This window comes from Crassostrea angulata, chromosome 4 (assembly GCF_025612915.1).
Source record: "Crassostrea angulata isolate pt1a10 chromosome 4, ASM2561291v2, whole genome shotgun sequence".
In the NCBI taxonomy this organism is placed as follows: domain Eukaryota; kingdom Metazoa; phylum Mollusca; class Bivalvia; order Ostreida; family Ostreidae; genus Magallana; species Magallana angulata.
In genome coordinates this window covers 19,966,228-19,983,489 of record NC_069114.1, presented here as the reverse complement: position 1 = coordinate 19,983,489, position 17,262 = coordinate 19,966,228, and the positions used below count along the sequence as shown (strand labels likewise).

General features: G+C 35.2%; 2 protein-coding genes across 2 annotated transcripts; both read left to right on the top strand.

Annotated features, from left to right (window-relative positions):
• Window positions 1–304: 304 nt before the first annotated feature.
• LOC128182509 (LHFPL tetraspan subfamily member 6 protein-like) lies at window positions 305–5,737 on the top strand. Its single transcript, XM_052851152.1, has 3 exons — window positions 305–1,252; window positions 3,408–3,506; window positions 5,016–5,737. The coding sequence occupies exons 1-3, from the start codon at window positions 796–798 to the stop codon at window positions 5,138–5,140; spliced, it is 681 nt and encodes a 226-aa protein (XP_052707112.1). The 5' UTR covers window positions 305–795; the 3' UTR covers window positions 5,141–5,737.
• Window positions 5,738–13,616: 7,879 nt separating this feature from the next.
• LOC128180909 (zinc finger protein ZIC 4-like) lies at window positions 13,617–16,136 on the top strand. Its single transcript, XM_052849101.1, has 2 exons — window positions 13,617–14,796; window positions 15,400–16,136. Exons 1-2 carry the CDS (start codon window positions 13,938–13,940, stop codon window positions 15,957–15,959), a joined length of 1,419 nt encoding a protein of 472 aa, XP_052705061.1. The 5' UTR covers window positions 13,617–13,937; the 3' UTR covers window positions 15,960–16,136.
• Window positions 16,137–17,262: the final 1,126 nt, after the last annotated feature.

Genomic DNA, 17,262 nt, shown 5'->3' with positions numbered 1-17,262 from the left:
GAGAGAAGGCAGACATCGAGCGCGCCCGGATTCGTGACGGTAGGAACTAAACGCGCCTTTGTTTCTGGATGCCTCGGTGTATATTCTAGTTTCCTGTCAGATACAATCAAGACAAGAGTATCAGATTTTGTTCAATATGGGTCAAGAGTTATCAACCGCGGTCTTTAAATCGGCATAAATCCTAAACATGCTTTCGGATATCTGGGCAATACATAATATATTACTCCGGGTATTTTTTTTTCTCTCTCCTTAATTCATACCTAGCTTGTTACGGAACAATTGTGTTGGGATAATGGACATTATTTACGTTCTAGCTGAACGAACCTCTTCACAAGATCTGTTCCTGATTGTTTGCTCAACCTGTTTTTAAAAACCTCAATCGATTTGTTAATAAGAAAAAAAAAGTATTCAACAGATTTCATTCATTCATTCATTCTCGCCAGCCGTCTGGTGAAACGGAAGAAAATTGCGAAGATTTACCGGAGTTAAACTTGACATTTCCACAGTGGGACCAAAGACTTTGACACGGAATCTTTTGTTGCAAAAAAACCACAGTCCGTATATCGCGAGGACTGATCGACATAATAAATACCGGGACTAAATATAATAACGGTCCCAGCCGTGAGCTTTCTCGGCTATATCTGCGCGCCGATATATATACATTCTGATACAAATTGGGGGATAATGTTCTATATTAACAATAAAACGGACCCACAGACGAAGCGCAACCATGAATGAACCTCAATAAAATTGAATGCGGTGGAGGAATCCCGATTACTACATAGCGTGCTGCCGATGATACGGACGGGACTAAACGACAACAGTTCGTGGAAGACGGAGCTGATACAGCGCGCGCGCAGACAACCAGCAGCAATGACCAGACTCTCGGGGGTCGGGGTATTCTGGGCCCTACTGTCCCTCCTGGCCGCGGTGGGGGCCAGTTTCGGATTTTACATGCCATATTGGCTGCAGGGACAGCTCAATGGGATACCGGTGTATTTTGGTGTATTCAGACGCTGCAACTACCCAAGAAGGACTTTTAACGATGAGTTTGAAATGGTGGAGCAGTGTGGACGCTATTCGAGCTTCACGGACATTCCGAGTCTGTGGTGGCAGGTGGCCACTATTGCCGTGGGGACGGGATGTGGACTAGCCGTCCTCATTGCTTTAATTGCTATTCTGGCGATCTGTATTAGAGGGATTATATCGCCTTTCATAGCCAGAATTGCCGGAGTGTTACAAATGTGTTCGGGTAAGTATGAATGTGTAGTAAGTTTTCACTGGTAATTGAAATTTTTTCCTTTGATTTCTTAAATTCAAGACGGGTTTTTAAAAACGGGGATACAAAACAAGATCAGTGGATTAATAGTCTGGCAATAAAGAAAGGGGATGCGAAGCCCATTTGCTTGGATGAAAAAAAAATGGTCCATTTAGCTAAAGTCTACTGAGACTAAAATTGCATGGCAAGATCGGATGATCAGTGATTGATGCAATTGTATTATGATTAGATGCAAATGCATTATACGTGTACTTTTCCAATAATATACAATCAGACCTTCTTAAAACGTTAAATTAACCCACTGTCACAGCTGTGTACAGGGACCAACTAGATAGAAACTTGTCATATACAGCAAGCACTTCGACTGTCATCGCTTTATTTGTGATTCATACTTTTTATCGATTTATTTTTCTCCCTCAAAAGATTCCGAGATTTTTCTGCCAATAATTATAAGGGATGGAAACAGTGAGGGAAATAAAAAAAAAAAACCAACCCTAGCCTCTGAGTCATTGCATGGATAAACCATCTAAGAAATCCCTTAAATCTGCAACAAAATATAAAAATCGTGCATGAATAATCTCCACGCCTGATGGTAGGGGCATCTTTTTCCCCTGATAGATTTATCAATCTCAAAAGAAGTTTTTGGCACCAGTGGCTTTGAGAATTTCATTCACGTTATCTCGGAAGTATTAGCTCTTGCAAACAGGGTTTAGGTAACGTCATGATAAATATGAGGGGGGTGCTGTAAAATTGACCTGGATTGTTTGTTGGTGTAAACAGATCGCGACACCTGAGTATTCCTGTCACCCCGGCGTGAAGTGTATACCTGTGTATGTACATACCTGTGTACAGTCAGGTAAATATATTAGCCCCAGAGGTGATTCCTCTACATCTTCAACGGTATGCCACAATGGCCGTTTTGTATTTTCAATAAAACAATAAACTCATATGGAAGTGATGATACCTATAATTAACTGATTAAGCTAGGTGGTTGCTGTTTTGAAATACAGGCCGTATTTTGGCGAGGGTAAGAATTAAAACGTGACAGAGGGCGAGGCTTGCCGAGGGGTGGTTGCAGGATCAATAATCATGTCAGTTGTATGTTCATTTATGTACACAGGATTTCCCCACATATGAGTGCAGTAACTTGAATACTGTTTATTGTTCATTCAGAACAATCTTGTAGTCTTTTATGGGTTGTTGGTTTTTTTTTTGCAAAATAATAATGCCTGTCTGACTGCAATGTCTCTTTTTGATAATGTTGGACATACTGTTCCCTGAAATGCCAACAATTATAAGCGTTGGTCTGTCCGTCACATCGGCCTGGTGATGGTCCCATACTCTAGAGCAGCACATTTTTCCCTCACTGACCAAACCTTAGGGTCATAAATCGTTGTGGTAAACAAATACCTGTCTTAGCAATTAAAAACATACGACAGTTAATAATCTCGACCTAGATGTGCCCGATCTGGAATCGCAGGTGATATTTTATTGCTGTCCCAAAAAAGCAATAATCCTTCGGATACCCCCCCCCCCCATTACCTTGAGGACAGAGCTGAATGTCGCAAGTAAACCGATGGACTCATTATTAAGGAATGAGTTTTTTCTTATTTTCTAAAATAAATTGCGTTTATAGTGCCCCTCCCCCTCCCCCCAACACAAACACATTCCAAAACGAGTTTGCCTGGTACGGCAGGATACTTTCTTGAATAGTCATTGAGTTCTGTCCGTTTTGTCCGTCGCAAACGGTGTGGTATGCACATACATGTACCGGTATAGCAATTATAACAAGGGTAAGATTTATAGAAGCTTATTGCAGACACATTAGCTATACACGTACAGCTGTCCTCTTATTTTTTTATGAGGGTTAGATCAATTTTACCTTTAATCAAAGTGCCAATTAATATATACCGGTATTTTCCTAATCTGACAATGAAGGTCTTGATTGGGATTGTACATACAATATAAGATCAATAGTGTTAAAAAATACACATTTATTTGGTCTTACAATAACTCTATACCGTGTGCATGTATGTGGCTGATGTTCTTATGTATGTATATTTACAAAAAAAAAAAAATGAAAGCTTTTATCAATTTTTGGCTATATTAAAATACAAGTTCTTTTTAGGTTTACTGATTGGAGGAGGTGTTGCTATTTACCCTCACGGCTGGACCAGCATGGAAGTACAGCAAGCATGTGGCAATTTGTCAGGCTCCTATAAATTTGGTAAGTTATCCCTTCCCAAACACACCTCTCCCCAAAATATTAACTCCTTATTAATTTTTTTTAAAGGACTATACATGATTTGAGCCTAAAACAGCCCCTTAAAATGAACACCATCGTTTTACTTTCATTCCTTGGTGTTGTTTTGGTTTTTTGGGGGATTTTTTTTTGGGGGGGGGGGGTTGGGGTTGGTTTTGTTGTTTTTTGGGGGGTGGGGGTGGGGGAAGGGTGGGGGGGGGGTTGTACTTTGGTATCGTAACCATATGAATACGATGTTACCATGAAGAATATTTACAGAAGCAGTCGGTTCGAGGGGATGGGGGGGGTTCTAGAGAGGACTCTTACTATTTTTAAAATTTATTTATTATTTTTAAAAAATAAAAAAAATTATAAACGAAGTAAATGATGAATTTTACTTTTCCCTAAAATAAGTCACTTTATTGAGTTTATTCAGTATCTTTTTAATTCAAAATTTAAAAAAAAAATACTGTCTCTTCATGCATATCCACATAAAAATATCAAATCAATATCCACAAAATGATTGCATGGCTGAATTCTTTTAATTTGATAATTAATTTTTAGATTGAATGGGCCAGGTGCTTTAATTTTTTGACGACCATTGTTGAATTTGAATACTTACTGATCTAATGATAAATACAACAATATCCAAAAAAAAAAAACGTGTATTGCCATGATTTATAAATAAGTCTGTACATTAAGAATAAGTTTCAAATTCGTGCAGTAACTTGGACTTGAAAGAAAGTTCAGCACTTCTAGATCTCAAAATAAACCATTAATTGGTGTAATTTGCACAGCCACCATCCTCTTTTTGCAAGTTAATTTGATACAAGGCTAGCAGGCTTTAACCCAATTGACGATAATACGCCAGATTCAGAGAGATAATCGCAGCTTCCGACACGCTTTCCGCCCGTCTGTGGCGGACCAGATAGCCCCCACACCTCGTAACTCACGGTCTGCTGTTTCTGAAACCCGACCCCTCGGTGAGCCTGGCCCGACCTATTCTGGACCAATTATCTTCCTTTGATGAACAGCCGTGTATAATTGGACAATCCTTTGAGAATTATTACAATCCTTGAGAAAAAATATCAATAAATCCATCTGACCTAGTATATTTTATACGATACTCGAGGCAATATCTATGAAAAATTGTGTTATTATTGAAAATACCTTTCCTATGATCGAAAATTGATTGCACTATCCTTTTGTGAGGAAGAACTAGGGCTTTTCCACCATGAATTAAATATTAATCATAATATTATTCTAAGCCGATTTATTGACAAGTGTATTCGTATAACGATTGACATATTTCTATAAAAACGCGTACCTTTACAATCTAAGATTCCTTAAATAAATATAGTTCCTTTACACCTGACCACCTGATTTTAAAAAAAGAGTATTTTGATGCTGTTGTAATGGGGTACAGAGCGCTTTAGAATTTTGCATAATGTGGTGATGAAATATTTACACGTGGTTTTTATTTCGTACCTACAGGTACCTGTACATTCTATTGGGCCTTCTACCTGACCGCCGGGGGAGCCGCCTTGACCCTGATCACTGCAATGTTCTCGTGCTGTGCCAGCACGCCCAAGAGGGACAGACCTTACGATGACGTATAGAGGACCCGCGGATGTCGTCATCATGTCGCAATATTCTATACAAAGTCCAATGAAATATAGAATAGTCTTGGAATCGTGCGTAGAGGAAATGATATTGTTCCAGTCCCCTCAGTATTGAAAGTTTCGTGTCTTGACTCCGACATTGGCATGCAGAGGCCGTAGTGATATGCATGCAAAGTCATGTAATGTCTAGCTGAGACTGACGAACATGCATCCAAACCGCAATTGACCCGAGTGTAGATTTTCTGCATTAACATATGTTCAGATATATTTTATTTAAATGTATATTGAATTAGATATTATTATACATGCACATGTCAGAGAGAGCGAGAGAGAGAGAGAGAGAGAGAGAGAGAGAGAGAGAGAGAGATGCGTTGAGTGACAGTGACAGTTCTGTGTAGCAAAGCTTTGTTTACATCCATGTTCACTCCCGCACCTCTGACATCAACATGTTTCTGTGTTGTACAGTACATAGAATATTTGGCTGGATTCTGTTCCATTACCTACATGTACATTGTTGCACACAGAGTTTTGATTAATTCTTTTTTATTATTATTTATGTTGTATATTAAATTTGAACTGCACGTTGACTTTTTATCTTGAGTTGTGTTGATTCTTATAAAGACTTCGTTGCACAACTGAGTGCTTTGGAAATTTTGGTAATTGATTAAAAGATTGCGAAATAATTTCCTTCTAGAACGCCCAGGGAGCAATGTAAGATAAAATTAATGATTCTTAAATTCTTGTCTAGTTTACAAATTTTTTTTTTGGTATATGATATGAAATGATCATAATTGACCCTTTGGGTCTCGATGGACTACATTTTTGTTATTTGGGAGCTTTCGGAACAACCCTGAAAATGACGTGAGTCTCGTTATCATTCAATTGACTCAACCATGAGCTCGAAGTTTTAATATAAGAAATACTAGTTATCTTAGATAAAAGTTAAGTTCACCTAGCAGAAGATGAGAAGTATCGGAAAGGTTTTTCTGATAGAATATCCTTGGGCGAAGTCCATTCAACTTTTTGAATCTTGAAGGGAAGATATTTAGGAAATAATGAAAGTGTATGTTGTATTCGAAATCCTCTTTTCAGAACATAATACTACTTATTGGGGAGGGGAGGCCACTTTACCCGAAAACCCTTTTTTATAAGTTTGGAGGCTATTATGATTTTCGAACAGAGCATGGAAGTCCAGAAGTAATTCAATTTATTTCACTCAAACCGTTTTAAAGTATAGTCATTAATTTACAAGTTGGTGTTTGGTCCTTCACAAAATCTAGCTTCTAAAATGTTTTGTCTAAAACATGATGGAGCATTACATTCTGACACAAAATCCATTTCATCGGCCATTTGATTATAACATGAATTACATAAAAGCTCAAATGAAAATTTTTAATTTAAGTTTTTAGGATTTTATTTTTCAAATCATGACCAGCGCTAGCAGAAGTCAGGAACGGGTACGATTTGGGGGGGGGGGTGGGGGGGGGGGGTAAAAAAAGCAAAGACATTTTCCGCAAAGTTTTCAGGCTAATATATATTTTATGTCGGTGGATGTTTCAAAATCGTTAGTTCTAAGGGGTTCATATTTTATACAGAAATCACAGGCATGAAGAGTTTTATACTGTTCTCTTGATAAATGAAAGATGTTCCTTGCACTGAAAGTGATAGCTATTTACATAGGCGTCGGAAGACCGGGGGGGGGGGGCTTAGCCTTCCCACTCTTTTTGCAAAGTTAGACTTAACCATTAGACACATAGCATCATAGAGGGTTCAGCCCCCCCCCCCTTTTTCTGACAGCAAACATAATTGTTCTTAAATTTACCTTGAAAAGATTGTAATATTGAGAAGTTTGACTCATAGGTATACTAGCCCCCCCCCCCCCCCCCCCCCCCCCGGTTGACCTCGGGCAATAGATCATACTGAGCTGTTCCCTGAACCTCAGGGAAAATATTCGGGTCTATCGACTGCTCAAGCATTAAATAATTGTATAATATACTCACATGTACTTTGTAAATTGAACAACTTTTAAAACTCACCCCGTGAAAGTTATCGTAAAAGTTTCTTCATGCGAAAGGAAAGAAAGATAACTCGTCTATATATACTATGAAGCCCATCAAAACGAGTGTGTATATTTCTATAATATTACTCGAAGTTAAAAGAATTCTACTCAAATATTAGAATGATCAATGATAAGTGTCTGTTTTAGAATATTCAACACGTGTTGATAAATAAGCACAGCTGAGAATTTTTTCTATCAGTAAAAAATTTTTAAACTATTTATACAAGATTTCTTTAAGAACTCCAACAATTAGGTTCAGTTTAATCATCTATATTTTTATATCAAAAGGGGTGATTTGAGAGAGAGAGAGAGAGAGAGAGAGAGAGAGAGAGAGAGAGAGTAATTACAAGTTTTCCAAAAATATGTAGAGTCCGGAAATTAAAAACCATTAAAATTTAGATTGGTATATACACATGTAGACAAATATGTCATAATTTTAAAGTTTCTGATTAACTTTAAATGGAACATAAACATGTAACTATTTCTTCAGTATTATCGATAAGACACAGTACGACAATTTGTTTCCAGATACATTTACATGTAATCCGGTGTGCTGCATATAAAAATAACAAGATAGGCAACTTCCCTAAGTGTCTGCTTGAAATCACAGAGGGATTTTCATATATTTAAAAGAATGTGTTTATACTTCGATAACCATGTAGGTATTAGTGAACTGCCAGTAACTGTACATTTATCGCTGATTTAAAAAAAAAAGAAAATAAAAAGAAACACCGTAGCATTGATACAAACTTCTTTTTTTTCATTTCAACACACCTAACCAAGGCGTATAACCTCTGTTGTGTTTTAACAAAATCTACTGCACAAAAATATTTTTCAAAAGAAATATTTCACTCATTTGTAACGAAACTGGACAGTTCAGACAAAGGACATATATTGACATGTAATATCAAATGAAATACTAATGCTGTTCACAAGCAGGTATTAATTCTTTTGGGAATATTTTTTTTTGGGGGGGGGGGGGTTCTAGGGGTTTTTTTTAAACAGAACTATTCTGAGCCATTTGAAATGTATTGCAGGCAAAATAATGTCACAGTTTAACATTTGAATTAGAAAACAACTTATGAAACATTCGTGACATAATGTATAATGTTTGAAAATGCTAAATAGGATGCAAATGAGATTAAAAATCGAAGTAACATTTCAGCTTATATAAAATACTTTTGAATAACATGTGCGTCATCTATATGCAAAAAAAAAAAAAATGTACGTTCACACGGCATAAAAGAAGTGGAGCCTTCTTCTCTTATCTTTTATTATCGATGAATTGTTTTATAGAAGTTGTCTCGCTTTGAACGATCAAAGCGTTGCCGATTGAATAGGTCGCTAATCAGAGCAAGGGATGGCAAATTATCGCCTCCCTTTCCCAAAGATATGCAAATCCATTCCTTTCTTTTTGGAAGTTTTGTAACTTGTATAATATATGGAACAACTGTAAAAAACAATCAGTTATTGTCACAGCATGGAGTCTTCTTGTGATTCCCGACAAATATCACATGTGAAACTCAATGTGTTGGGCTACTATAAATAAATCAATAAATATATTAAGATATGCTGTTTATCACAGAATAACAGCTGTAAATTAACACATTCAATTAGTACCCATTTATCACAGGAATCCATTCTGATGGCAATAAAACAAAATAACAAAATATGAATCGAAGAATTCTAATATGCGATAATCAGTGCAACAATTTGTACGAGGTGTGAATGTTCAAAAGCTTTTTTTTTTTTAATTTCATATTTTGTATATATTCCTTATTAAAATTTTAAACATTTTTATAAATCATCTTTTTTCAATTGACTTGCAAGTCTGGGGATCTTTTGGAAAGTCTTTTGGTGTTAATTCATTATCCTAATTTTTTTTTTTTATATAAAATAAACAAATTAAACCAGGTCCAAAGTTCAAGTTTACACAATTATAATTTAGCAATTTATTTACAGTTCAAACTTTTTTTATTTCCTAAATTTATTTTTCATTTTCAAATTTTGGATATTTCTACTGCAATTTCCATGTATTACTACATGAGATTCCGAATCCCGCGCCCTTGACAGTCACTTCCTGTGTGTTGGGCCCGTTATTTGGGACGGTCCACTGTGTACTGGGGATTGGGTGGGTGTGACACGTGTGTGTATACATCAGTAGGTGTACCGTTTCCTGTGTACTGGCTACCGGGGAATAAACAAACACAGACCTAACGGTCTCCCCGTAAACAAACACCACCCCTAAACCCCTACCCCACCTCAGACAAATTTAATGCAAAGTTTATATCTTTATTTACATGTAACTGCACCCCTGTATTTTCTGAAGTTTCAATCAACTTTCCCATCCTTATAAAAATGCCTTTCCCATCATAATGAAAATAAAGTTCATATTTTATTATATGTTTGATTTTTCTAAATCGACTGCAACTATATTATTTCTAAAGTCGAATTTTTACAGTAATGCATCATTTTTGTATCTTTTTTTTTTTAAATCCATATAACAAATAACAACCATCCGCGTTAATGCAATATAATTTTTAGCATTTATGAAACTCTGTTTGTTTTTTATTTTAATATTCTGGCATGTGTTTGAATCATCTACTAGTAGTAAAAATATCAAACAATAATTATTGCGATTTCACTTAATAATCATGCATTTCTTTTATATTTCTTCTTTTCCGATTTTCTAAAAATCCTATATAGATCTAATGAGAATTTTCCCCATATCTATTACATTTATTACTATTTTGTTAAAACTTGCATCACTTTATAGAATATAGACCTATTACTATATATAACTAAGGTTACAATATTCAGATATATAAAAGAAGTGTGATCTGACATTACCTATTCATTATACATGTAGGGTTGTCTCTTTGATAACAAAATTAAATCATGAACACATCAGTACATTAACTATCGAAATTACAGATATTTTCAGCATAAATGTAGAACCGATCAAAACCCATTTAATATATTCAATATACGATTAAATAAACTATTAAAATATATACGAAGTAATTTTTATTCTTGAAGAAAAAAAAAGAGCATATGATATGAATACTAATTAAGCTTACATGTAGTTATCAACAACTAGAAATTATGCCAATAGATAAAATACAAGTACGAATTAAAAAGTAACAAATCTTATTTAATTCTATCATAACGTAAAGATCGTCGATTTTGCCTTTACATTGTTTATAACTTTATCTTTCGATTTTTCTATTTGGATGTAAAAAAAAAAATATTGACAATTAATTCAAATTTCAACACCCGTTTTTTATTATCAATTTCATTTCACAACAACGGTTGTCAAAACATGAACTGATATCGATCACAAAATTCCAATTATCAGTTCACAATTAAACATGTCGATGATTAAGAGATTAATTAATCAGCTTGTTGGTATAACCGGTGTTCTAGCGTTCAACACTGTCAAGTGTCTATGGCCGTGATCAAGTATCAACCCAAGCCAATCACTGAATGATTATCGATCAATCTATTCATATAACGGCACATTTTGGGGGGAATATTTAAATTTATAATATATATGTATATATTTTTCGCAAATTAATTTCTGTGTTCTAATATTTGTATTTTCCCTCCCCCCCATTTTACAATATATTTTGGAGACACGTGCTTCCGCTGTATATTTCATTGACCACTCGCTTGCTGGCATTTTTATGGCGGGAAATATATTGCTACCGAATGGCGCGCTATCCAATTATACAAGCTTCTGTACACACGTTGTATATATACAGAATACATGTACTATAGCGATTGATGACATGTCAACAGATTCCTACAGTTTTCTGATAATTTGTATGATAATACAATTAAGTGTATATACTGAATATATATATAATATGATGGCATAGCAACATAATTTAGAAAATTAATGTTAAACTTATGATGTTTTATATGACGGTTGAGAATCAAAAAGAAAATTCCGATATTTTTATATTTCACCCATTTTGACATCAGTTATGGGTCTGTTCAATTTGAAGTATGGGTGTGGATAAAATGGAAATTAGAATTTTAGTCTTAATCTCAATTTCATAGATTTTTTTGTTATACAACGGGGCAAAGGCTAATGTGTAAATGTCTACTTGTGATTAAAACAGTCAAATATATCAAAAGTCTGTTTAAATATGACCTCTGGCTGGCGTCAAAAAATTTCAGAATGAAAAAAATATGATTAAGAAAATTTCTAGAACGTATATTAGCAAATAATTTAATTTAATTTTCAAAGCCACCCCTGTGGTGTTATCGACATACTAATAAATCATCCCCCAAATGATTGCAGAAAAATGTCCATAAAGTCATTAAATATTTATTGAAATCTGCATGCCGGGATAGTAAAAGTCGAACAGTTAATTTTTTGCTTTTGCCTCTCGATGAATCGCGTGTCACTCAAATCCACAGGGCTACAATCTCTTCCCTTTTTTCGATCAAAATTATATATTCTTTAACAAAATAAAATGAGACACTATACACTGATTATCAGTTTTCGTGAAAAAGAGAGTGAACGCAGGGAAAAGCAATTTAAATGTGGTCATTCCGGCCCCTTCCAAAAAAAAAGCAAAAAAAAAAAAATTTATATTAATACCATCTTGACAGATTGTCACAAGACGGATTGATATTTTTTTCATTTTGCGATTGATTAAATTTTTTTGTTAAGTCGCCTTGTGTTAGAAATGATGAGCCATTCAGAAAAGATGACGGGTGATCGGCCGTCGGTCAGCCCCTAATCTATCGGTTTACACTTTCGTTTAAACAAGTGGTACAGTTGTAAGAAGATTAGAGATAGAGGGAGAAAGTTTTAATCTTAAACGCCGTTAAGAAAAGATAGACATATTGACTAAAGCTGTATAAATCTGATAATACGCAAATATTGACATTCCAAAGAGAAGAAAATTAACAAAGTATGTGCCATTATGAAAGTGTTTCGCACCAGTGTCATTGATTTGCTTATCAAATGAATCTCATTAGTAGTTGAATAATATTATTGCTAGATAAGAAATATCGGATAACGCTTTATTTGCTCGCTGGGTGGCGCTGTTCCTGACACTTATTAGGTGTACTGTCTTACTGTCAAACTAGAATCCGCTCTTAGTCCGGAACAACATGTGTGCTGCCGTAACGAATGTTTTCAAGAAAAATTCGATTCTGTTAATAAAAAAAAAACCAAAACAAACAAGAAAAGGAAAAATTGATGTCAAAATTCAAATGAGATGCAACCTGAATTCTTAAAGACTTTGCATTTTGACTTTCGGTATAAATGGACCATGCCTCTACACAGAATATATATGTTATATGATATACCACATAGCCACATGGCTAATTTTGGTAAATGATTACATTATAAAAGTAAAGGACCATATGCAACACATAGTTTGCATTAATACAGTGTATGTTTATATTCTTCTCTTGCTTGCGGGACAACGTGTTTTATTTTATTTTTATTTTATTTCTATAAATGTCACATATTCTTTATATAGGCAACGGATTTCCAAAATGAGGCTTATAATCCATATTGTTTAAAATATACGACAGCAAAACATGTAAAAAATATTCTGCAGGCAAAATACTTTGACACAAAGTATTAAAAAGTATAAAATAAATTTCAGTCAAGTTTATTCCTATCACATACACAAATTTAAAAAGATAAATTAAAGATAGGGTTTCATTGCAATTGCTTTTACATCATTTTTTTTTTATACATTTTAATTTGTTTACAAACATTTAAACATCTAGTCATCGATTCATTCATCTATCAATTTTACATACGTATGTTTGTTGGGGTTTTTTTATATCAAATATTATCCAGTCCTTCCTTAATTAATCTAGATACATGTTTTCGAATTATAAGGTATGAGAATACACATACCTTCATAAAATCACGATATAGTAAAATTGAAAATCAGAAAACATTTAATATTCACAAACAAACAACAAAAAATGCATCTTGCAATGTTTCAAAATTATAATACTATATTCTTAAAATGTAACATTCAAACTTTTATTAATTTCAAAGAATATCTAGGTAGAAAAATATTTTTCAAACATAACAATTAGCTGGGGAAAAACACCATATTATAGTGTATATATTTTAACACTGATTTAAAATAAAATCAACAAACAATTATTTTCATTTAACTGGCATAAATATGTTCAATGATATTAATATTTAGAGTGTCAACGACATGAACTTTTCTTAGCTTGGATTAAATGTTTATTCATTATCTGAACGTGTCACGATAAGCCCCGCCTACTTAAGTCCCTATCGATTAACGAGTAGCATCGACCAATCAGGTAGCCGGAATATCAATTACCCACTCCCCACATCCAATCAGAATATTTGCATAAAGATTATGTATACAAGTCGCTGATATATCTTGCTGAGATATAAATGACTCTGAATATTTTGATATCCAACAGTGATCTTCTCCATACTTCTAAAAGCGAACCGAGACCTTGAAAAAAATCTTTGTTTTGAAAACTCCGATCGACTGTGGAGTTTTTGACAGGATTATACAAGGAGAACTTGCAGCGTACCTTTTGCTTCTCAGCAACCCTAGCCCTGCCACTCAGCAGACTAGGAGATTTACGAACAGCAGATTTTCCCCCCAGATCCCGCTGTCATCAGGGGGATCCCGGAATTCTCTGAGAGAGAAAAAAACCTTTGGACATTATTACCTCCTAGTGTTGTGAAGTTCATCATTCAGCAGGATGATAAACCCGTTCTTGGAGAGTAGCTCGCACCTGGGGGCCGGGACTTTGAAACTGAGCCCCACAAACCACATGAACGATACCGGATCATACCTTCACGGACACTCTAATCAATACAGCGTTTCCTCTAATGGATACGGAGTGCCTCACTCGCATCACGTCAATGGCTATGCCACCCGGGATCTTCTTCTCCGCCGGGCCGACCACATCACCATTCCCGGACACGAGACCAACGGAAACTCGGGGATGTTCGGAACACCCTCTGCATCCTTCCACTCACATCCTTCAGAAAGCAGCCATATGCTATTGCCTGGACTCCAGGAGTCCTCTCCGTTTTCCTCCGGACATCACGTGTCCAACAGATTTGGATTCCCGTCCGATGTTTATTCCCGTATGGAGCAATACAATCACATGGTACCCCAGAGAGCGGACCACTATACTCAACCCCAGTCGTTCAACGTCCCTCCAGTAGGGGGACTTAACTCCATGAACATTGGGTCCCACGGGCCCGGAGCTTTCCTACGGTACATGCGACAGCCCATCAAGCAAGAGCACACGTGCTTGTGGGTAGACAAAGACCAACACGAACCGAAGAAACCGTGCAATAAAATTTTCTCCACGATGCATGAAATCGTGAACCATCTGACTGTGGACCATGTTGGGGGGCCAGAACAAGCTGACCACACCTGTCTCTGGCAGGACTGTGCCAGGCATGGCCGACCATTCAAGGCCAAGTATAAATTGGTCAACCATATTAGAGTACATACAGGGGAGAAACCCTTCCCCTGTCCGTTTCCTGGATGTGGGAAAGTTTTCGCAAGAAGCGAAAATCTCAAAATCCACAAAAGAACCCATACAGGTATGTTACTTATTCATTTCTATTCATTATCTAATAATATTAATATCTTTAACATATGCTCTAAATTTAAATTCATAAGACAAAATCACAAAATTTTAGAATTGAAAATTTTGTGCATTATTTTATGAATTTAAATTTTTAAAATTCAATTTGCAACCCAAAGAATCATAAATTTATAAAAGAAAAATTTGTGAATTCAGTTACAAATTGAATACTTGGTTGTTGATATTCAAATTTTCTCCTTGATAACAAATATAACAATTCTTTTCACAATAATATTATGTTATTAGTACTTCTTACGTTTTAATGTATTTTAAGTTCATCCCTACTGACGGTATTGGAAAACCAGCAAATAATTCAATTATCGTTAACCACAATAACAAAAATATTAACACAAATATTAACTACTTTTCTATTGGTATTCCCGTTGATAATGTATTTATTATTTGTTCAAAGTGTTATTAAAAAGCAAGAAATATATGGCGTTCGAAGACAAAAACATGATAAGTGTTGAGAACTAATTATTTCATTACATAGTGTAATGAATTTTTTTTAAATAAAATTTTATCAATGAAGTTTGTAATTTTTAATTTAATATTTCAGGAGAGAAGCCCTTCCCCTGTGAGTTTCCCGGTTGTGACCGGCGATTCGCCAACAGTTCCGACCGCAAGAAGCACAGCCATGTCCACACCAGCGACAAGCCATACCTCTGCAAGTTCCGGGGCTGCGACAAGAGCTACACTCACCCCAGCTCCCTCCGGAAGCACATGAAAGCCCATGGAAACATGTCTCCACTTCCGGATGGTTACGAGTCCGACGACCAAAGCATCGGATCAGAAAGTATCCCGAGCCCGACCATAGAAAAACCTCGCTCCCTAATCACGCCACCTAGTGCCAGTTCAGACCATTCATCACAACCGGAAGTCATTCCGGACGCCCGTTCTTGCTTCACCACCGAGCCCGATCTTGTCCACAAGCACTCACCCAATGCTAGTCCGACTTTGCCCATCCACCCAACAGCAACATTGCCGACGTCTCACCAACTGAACGAGTGGGTGATCTGTCAAAACAATAGCCTCCAAACAAGTGAACATATGCCCTTGACCCCTTTCGGTAATCATTTGAACTCCATGCATCATCAAACTCTGATGCAATTTTCTTAAAAACGGAGGATAAAAAATTACTGGGATTTGTGCTCTATATGACGATAGTTCTTCTCTTTGTATACCATGTGCATAATATTATTGTACTGTTATTCATTTCATGTGTAATTAATCATATGTGTTGACTTTTATATTAACCCTTGTTGAATTTTATTAATTTTAACAATTAAACTTGAAATAATAAATTGTGTGGTTTTTTTTAGTTTTTGAAGAAAGGGCACGACAGGGAAAAGGTCGAATTAAAAAACTACCGTTATTTTACGTACTATTAATACAATTTATTTATTATTGTTAACAAATGGTAATTGCAATACTTGTAGAATTTGAGACAAATTCAAATAGAATTTGAGACCAATTCAAATTTATCATAATGTTACAATAACATGATTATTTCATCAACAAAGTGATTCAGCAATTTCTGATGGTAAATTTTTAAACAGTATATCACGCTTATATTAACAGATGGAGCATCAAACGGTGAAATTATCACACCTACAAAGGACTTGTCTCATAACTAAAACTAAACAGAAAAAAAATACGACGTCATGGAAACTTAGATTTTTTTGAATGATCAGCCCAATAGTCAACTAAAGAATCCTTAGGTTTTGCGGGGAAAAAACTGCTATTGAAGATAATTGTATTCATCTTCACCTCTACAAAAACAAGTATATAGACTCAACAAAAGACAAAATGGCATGCTGTAAAATATATACTAGTATGGGAACAAGCCTCTAGTGGACAAGTCTTCATTTTACTGTAGCTATATAGAGCACCTAATGCTACTAATATCACAGCCGTATAGATGTATATGTATATGTATATATGTAACATTTTACCGTGTCAATGAATTCTGGAATTCAGGAATATAAGCAATAATTATGTTTGATTATGTCACGTTTTACTTATAAAACTCAAATTATACAGTCAAACATTATTGCTATACATAGACACTGCTAAAAATAGATCGATCATTTGTACAACTTGACAATAACACAATACGACATACAAACGTTTCGTCACAATGTTTATTTACCAATTATCCAAGAATTGGACTAATCATCAATATACACACATCAGAGTATTCAACAGAGCTTTAATTACAAACGGAATAAATTACATTTTATAAAATATTGTATAAAGTTGGCGAATAATTACATTCATTTCATTAAATATATACCATAAACATTTTTTTGCTGTAAAGGTCTTAAATACATTGTTTTATCTTTTCGGGGTTTTTTTTTTATATAATTTAAAACGATATACATACATACGAATGATGCCATTTATAATTGAGAATGCAGAA

Bases quoted from the DNA above. Each gene is read 5' to 3' on its own strand.
- LOC128182509 (XM_052851152.1), top strand. From the start codon at position 796: ATGATACGGACGGGACTAAACGACAACAGTTCGTGGAAGACGGAGCTG. The intron at 1,253-3,407 runs GTAAGTATGAAT...AGTTCTTTTTAG, and splicing joins AGTGTTACAAATGTGTTCGG to GTTTACTGATTGGAGGAGGT. The intron at 3,507-5,015 runs GTAAGTTATCCC...TCGTACCTACAG, and splicing joins GTCAGGCTCCTATAAATTTG to GTACCTGTACATTCTATTGG.
- LOC128180909 (XM_052849101.1), top strand. From the start codon at position 13,938: ATGATAAACCCGTTCTTGGAGAGTAGCTCGCACCTGGGGGCCGGGACT. The intron at 14,797-15,399 runs GTATGTTACTTA...TTAATATTTCAG, and splicing joins CCACAAAAGAACCCATACAG to GAGAGAAGCCCTTCCCCTGT.